This window comes from Drosophila elegans, unplaced genomic scaffold (assembly GCF_018152505.1).
Source record: "Drosophila elegans isolate 14027-0461.03 unplaced genomic scaffold, ASM1815250v1 contig_476, whole genome shotgun sequence".
NCBI lineage: Eukaryota > Metazoa > Arthropoda > Insecta > Diptera > Drosophilidae > Drosophila > Drosophila elegans.
In genome coordinates, this window is record NW_024545863.1 from 7146599 (window position 1) to 7152598 (window position 6000).

A 6000-nucleotide genomic window follows, 5' to 3' on the forward strand; every position below is an offset into this window, starting at 1 on the left:
TGCTAAAATGGTAAGACGTTAACAACGAAATAAACAAAATAAAAATAAAAAATTAATTGTAGTGTTTTTTTCGTGGTTAAAACTGGAGTAGATATTTGATTTTGGTATTTTTTTCATCCAGTTTTAACTCAAACAGAAGTGCCGTAAGGTAAGTAACTTTTATAAATTTAGACTCTTTCCTGTAACGAATATTAGAAAGAAAGAAATGTAAGCAGGATGGGCAACATCATCCATAAGCACTTACTAGATAGAAACGCATCTTCTTACCTTCTTTGCCTAAGCACATATCATGAGGGTAAAGTCGGAGCTAAGCAGTACATTAGCTTGGCCACTTACGAAGGACATTAGCCATTGCCACTATGTTGGCCTGGTCAAACGCTTTACTGGGTTTTAATGCGTTTAAGCGCATTTTCTTTGCCCTGTGGAGAGCTGCTCACTGGGCTTTCAGCTTGCCTTGTGGCCTTGCCACAAACTCGCCACCACCCACTTGTTGCCGGCCTTGCCGCACCGCCTCGCCCCGCCCCAAAGGCCCGCCAACATGTGAGCTGATTATGGTAATGCGCGGACCCGTTTAATACGTTGCCAAGTCAAGCAGCATTTGCGGTGCCTGAGATTGAATTGAATTAAAGAACAACATAACATTAAAACTCAAAGTTCAGAGTTAAAAGTGCGCGCTAGCAATTAAATTAAAAGTCGGCCAATTTTATTACGGTTTTATGACTTTCACTCGAGAGGTGAAATTACCAACAGGTCAAGCGGGAAATGTGTGTGTGAGTGTACCGTATTGCGGCACTTTTCATTTTAGCAGTTCCTGCTGTATTAAAAAGGTCGACGGAAAGTCTAGTTTCCAGTTCTCAGAATTCCGTTGTCGTTGTATACGCGGTGTAAAAAGTAGGGATATTAAAAAAATTTGTTATGGAATTAATTTAAATTTAAAAAATATTCTATTGATAATTATAATAAAATGATGTCATAATTAATAACTTTCTGTTACCAACTCATTGACCTTTTCCTAATGGCATTAATCAATTTGAAACCTATTCCCACACCCCAGTAAAGACCATTCAGTCTTCGGCGTGGCTAACATTTGTGGATCCTCCATTCGCTTTCCAATTTCTTGGTTCTTACCTTTCCTTGGCTATTGTTTGCTTAAATTTCCACTTTTGGCCTTCTTATCAAGAGCGAAAAGCTGTAGGTTGGCCGAGTTGACCCGCATTTTAAAGCTGTTTAAATGTTTGGCAGACCCCCATTGAAATGGATGAGTATTGTGCTGCAGGGGCTTCGCGGGTTGAGGGGTTGTTTTTTCAAGGGGGCAAATGGAAGGCTATTTGCGGACGGGCAGCAAACAAAAATTCATTAAAATTTTGAATATTTATAAAACTGAAGTGACCCCCGTTGCCACCCTGGGGCACTTTTGTTTTTAAAGCGTCTCCCTTCCAGAATTCTCTTGTTTATGCTTCGTAATGTGGCAAGCTTAAGTTTGCTAGCCGAAAAGTATGCAGCGGAAAAACTCAAGCCGAGTGTAAAATATAAGCACCAAAGGGAAGGAGAGAAAAAGTTTTTAATATGCGGATAGCTTTAATTAAATATGTTTTCCACTCGGCGAACCCAGAACGCCAAGGAAAACAAAAAAGAAGCAAAATATTTTGTGTGTGTGTGTTTGGCTTGTTTTCTTTTTTTTTGGTATTTTTACTCTCACTCAAAACATAAACATAAATGTTGGTCGGTGTGGCAAGCAAACAAGCATTTCCCTTCACTTTTCTTTGCTTGTGTTTCTATTTTTCTTTTCTACATTTTTTGGTTGCTATTTAGGCGAAAAAACTTTTGGCCCAGGGAAATTGGTAACCATTTTTTCATCTGCTTACGCAGCTTTTTTATGTTGGTCGGTTTTACATTATTGTTGACTTAGTTTTGGTTTTTGTGCTGTCATTCCGTTTAGTGTTTATTATATTAAACAATATTTAAATTCGCTTACTCATATGTTTTAGAATTTGTATATTGATATAAGTGGTGCTAAATTGAAAGAGGTCAATATAAAACAGGGTATTTCACTTTATATACTGAAACGCAGACTTATAAATCTTTACATGTTGATTTTATTGAAAAGCTTCTTAAGTGGCTGCCTGCCATTATAATTTACACGAGAAATAACGCCTTTACCCAATCAGACAACGTATCGAATATAATCTGTTCATCAATTTCATTATATTCCACTGTTTTAAAGGAAGAGAGAAAGTGCTCTATTCTCAGAAACCTTATTTGTAATGAATTTATTTTTCATTGGCTTCTTTGTTCTTTTTCACCCGCCATTTACACATTTCTCCATTTGCCGCCTAGGAGAGAAGTTTAAATAAATATAAAATGGGCGACACAACCGTGGAAATGTTTTTCTTTTCCTCCTGCTACTTTTTTCCTGCCCACATATGAGCGTGGAAAAACAACAAATTGACATATCGAGGCTGAAAAATTGCAAAAACTGGAGACAGAAAATTTGTGTTTTGGTCTCGGCTCTTTTTGTTGTTTAAATCGTTGTAAAATTCATCGGATATGAAAATCTAATGATTTGTAAAGGCGTCGATAAGCGGGCAAAGTGTAAAAGGATAGCAGACTCGCCTGGGGTCTTATGGGAAAAGTTTACACTGGCTTACCCCCTTGATAATGGGTTTTTGTGTAGGCTGGGAAAAGGATTCTCAGCATTTATTGAAATATTAATATTTGCTCGTATAAGTGAATGTCTGAATGTGTGCGAGAAACTTTCCATAGCACTACCCATACACAGCCCTGGAAATTAAAGCCAACCAATGTTTGTCCAAGAAAATTCAGTTGGCTTAAAAGTTTTGCTGGCCCAGCCCAAACCAAAAATCAATTCAAAATTTTGCCCAAGGCCTTGGCTACTCCTTTTTGTCCATTTTGTTCTTTTTGCATTTTTTCGGTTTATAGGTCAGGCAGTGAACCATCTGGGAATATTTCTGAGCTCTATATCGGATTAGGAGCTATTATCTTTTTTCGGGCTAAATTATGTCCAACTCAGCTGAGAGTGGACGGGAAATTTATTGTGTAAATTGTATTTATTTTAGATTTATAGATATGTACATGTCCATGCATAAGTACATATAAATTTCTTAGCTCCCTCTTGAGCTGAGATTTCTGGTCTTTCGTGCTGGCATTAAAAAATATTTACAGTGTCTAGACTTGCCAGCACATAAATCAAATGCATGCGAGTTTACTTCGTTTGCTGCAAAAAGGAAAAACTCGCCGATGCTGTGGGAATGTGTTGGCTTTTAATGTGCATAGTGTGGCAAAATGTGTTTCTGTAAAATATTTGTAATCTAAGTTTCACCAAGTCAAAAAACAAATTAAAATAAAGAGAAGAACAAGTTGTATCTTTGACGAAATATAAGTTTTCTAAACAGCAAATTTGTAATTCTCTAAACCCTCGACTAAGATTTGCAATAAATAATTTGGCTTTACATATAACAAAAATGGTATAGCAACACACAATTATTCGCCACGCCTCAGTCCGCTCGGATCCAAAACAAAACGCATGCCGAATGCAAATCGATCTGTGGGAAGGTTCATCACCACACTGAAACCCATTTGCAGCGGCAAGTGCCTTAAATACCTGGGGGAAATTAACAATGACTTAAGATTAGTCTCTTAATAAAATTGCCATACCCACTTGCTCCACATGAAGCCCACAGAGGCATCTGAATCGAACATTCCATGCACGGCCGAATTCCAGAAGTTCCATTGGTAGCATATTGTGGCTATGGTCTGTCGGGTGCTACGATTCCAGGCCAAAAGATTGGCCATCTGAATTTGAGGATGGATCCGCTGCCAATAGCTTACATCCAGACCCTGTCTCGAGGCGGTAGCAGCCAAAGAATAATTATAATGGGAGTACCTGAAAGATCAAAGCTGCTGAATTTCTATGTACCAAGAATTTTTACTTAAATATATTATATTATTATGTTGTATAAAAAGTACTAAAATAATAATTTTACTTTCCAGATACCATTATTTAAATTTTATAAGAAATACTTCACAGCTTAACTTTATTTATAATATGATTAATTAATATAACCTTTTTATTCATTAATACTATTTTAAATAGATGTCTGACGAACAAAATTTACTACCTCTAATAACGTTCAAATATCTCTATAAAAACAGCAATTTTACATGCTAATCGAAGAGTAGCTCACCGTGCTGCCAAGGCCAGGTCCGGGTTCAGTTTCTGTGGTTCGTTCCACTCCAGGAGCATCTCCGCGCCGAGAGCCCAGTGGGCGGTCACCGATCTCATCACGGATAGCGTGCAGCGGCCATTTTCATTGCGCACATTGTAGAAGTTGGCTGTCCAAGTGTCGCATTGCCGCGTCCACTCGATCGTGTACTGACTTTCCACCGGAGCAGTTTCCGTGGCCCTCTGCATTACGGCCTCCATTCGTAGAGATTGGATGGGATAGTACAGGATGTTCAGGTTGGCTGCCAGCGTCGTGGGATGAATGTCGCCCATAATGGTTGGTGTATACTGAAATATTATTAAAATGTGACAAATAATTAATGAATATACTCTAAATTACAGTTCTTTTTTATTTAATAAAATAAAAGCTCTTTGTGAAGCATTTTATAGTGAAAAACTTCCCATCTTTTCTGTTAATTAGCATTCTTAAAGTTAATACAAATAAATAATCGAATCTAAAAATATTAAATATATTAAAATGATTTATTAATATCAAAGAGCTAAATGCGATGTGTTGTTACCAATGAAGAAGTTGTGCAAATTCGGACTCACCATGGTGTCGTCTTGGACGCGGAAAGTGTAGATACCGCCGAAGCGGAATCCGGAAGCCCTGATGTGGCTGAGAACCCAGGAGGCGGTGATGTACTTGTTGGGCGCCAGGCGGTGCAGGTAGTCCAGCTCGATGCCGTCGAAGAACTTGGGCATCACCCGGTGGGCCAGGATGTGCAGGTTCTGGACATTTCCAGGATTCTTCTTGTTGCAAAACCCGCTGACGCGTTCGAAGCAGTCGGGAAAGAAGACGCCCAGTTCCGAGGCCTTGTAGGGTGGGCAGTTTTTGCATGTCATATCGATGGGTGGGTATTTTTTAACGGAACGACAACGTGGAAGAAACGGCAACCTGTGTATTGTGGAATTCGGTATTGATCGTCCGCTTCTCCAAATGAATCAGTCTGAGCTTGTTTACTGGAATTGCTGCTTTTACTTCACTCGCCTTCACCTGGCAACAAGAAACGAAAATGTTACATGGACCTGCTGTTCGATCAAATATTTATGAAATACATGGATGGTTGAGACAGCGCATTCAAGCAAAAATATCATCAGCTGTCAATTGTCATTTTATGCGCCATTTCATGGGCTCCTTTTCGCTTTCGCCAGCCTTTCCGCTCTTACTCCGGGCTTGGCACACCATTAGGCGCATTTCACACTTTTTACATTATTTATATGCCATCGTCTTCTGCATTTTGGTTTTTATTCCTTCGTCTGTCGCCGACGTGTCCTTTAGTTCCATAGCTCGTCTTCTCTCCTTTATCACCCATTGGGCAGGCCATGAAATATTTACACAACCCAGTCCAAGCCAGCTTTTAAAGGATAATGGTCGGAGCGACGAAGATGCGGATGATGATGATGTATGGAACGGCGATTCGCGTGTGACTGCCCAGGGCTATGGTCCTCATGACTGTTTTTCGCTTTTGTCTAGTGTCTGATTCACAGATGGAATTATGGATGGGATAATCACAATAGACAAATCAGCGAAACCAGTTCGGTTGTGTCTTTATCCAAATCGAAGAAAGCAAAAGATTGAATTTGAGATTTAAAGCTGTTTATCCAAAAACAGTAGAATTTTTGCAAGCTCAAAGAGGTGGTATTTATAAGTGCATGCAAGTGCCGCCAGCCAAATACATAAAAATAAAAAATATTTAAAATAGAACAAATTCGGTTAAGATATAATTACGGCTGTGGATGAATGTGAACAAAGC

At 39.0% G+C, this 6000-nt stretch overlaps 1 protein-coding gene across 1 annotated transcript; it reads right to left on the bottom strand.

Annotated features, from left to right (window-relative positions):
• Window positions 1-3395: 3395 nt before the first annotated feature.
• LOC108140435 (mitochondrial import receptor subunit TOM40 homolog 2) lies at window positions 3396-5793 on the bottom strand. The gene is made up of 4 exons (XM_041709661.1): window positions 4796-5793; window positions 4206-4531; window positions 3680-3904; window positions 3396-3622 (listed from the first exon to the last, which is right to left on the bottom strand). The coding sequence occupies exons 1-4, from the start codon at window positions 5087-5089 to the stop codon at window positions 3502-3504; spliced, it is 966 nt and encodes a 321-aa protein (XP_041565595.1). The 5' UTR covers window positions 5090-5793; the 3' UTR covers window positions 3396-3501.
• Between the last annotated feature and the right edge of the window lie 207 nt (window positions 5794-6000).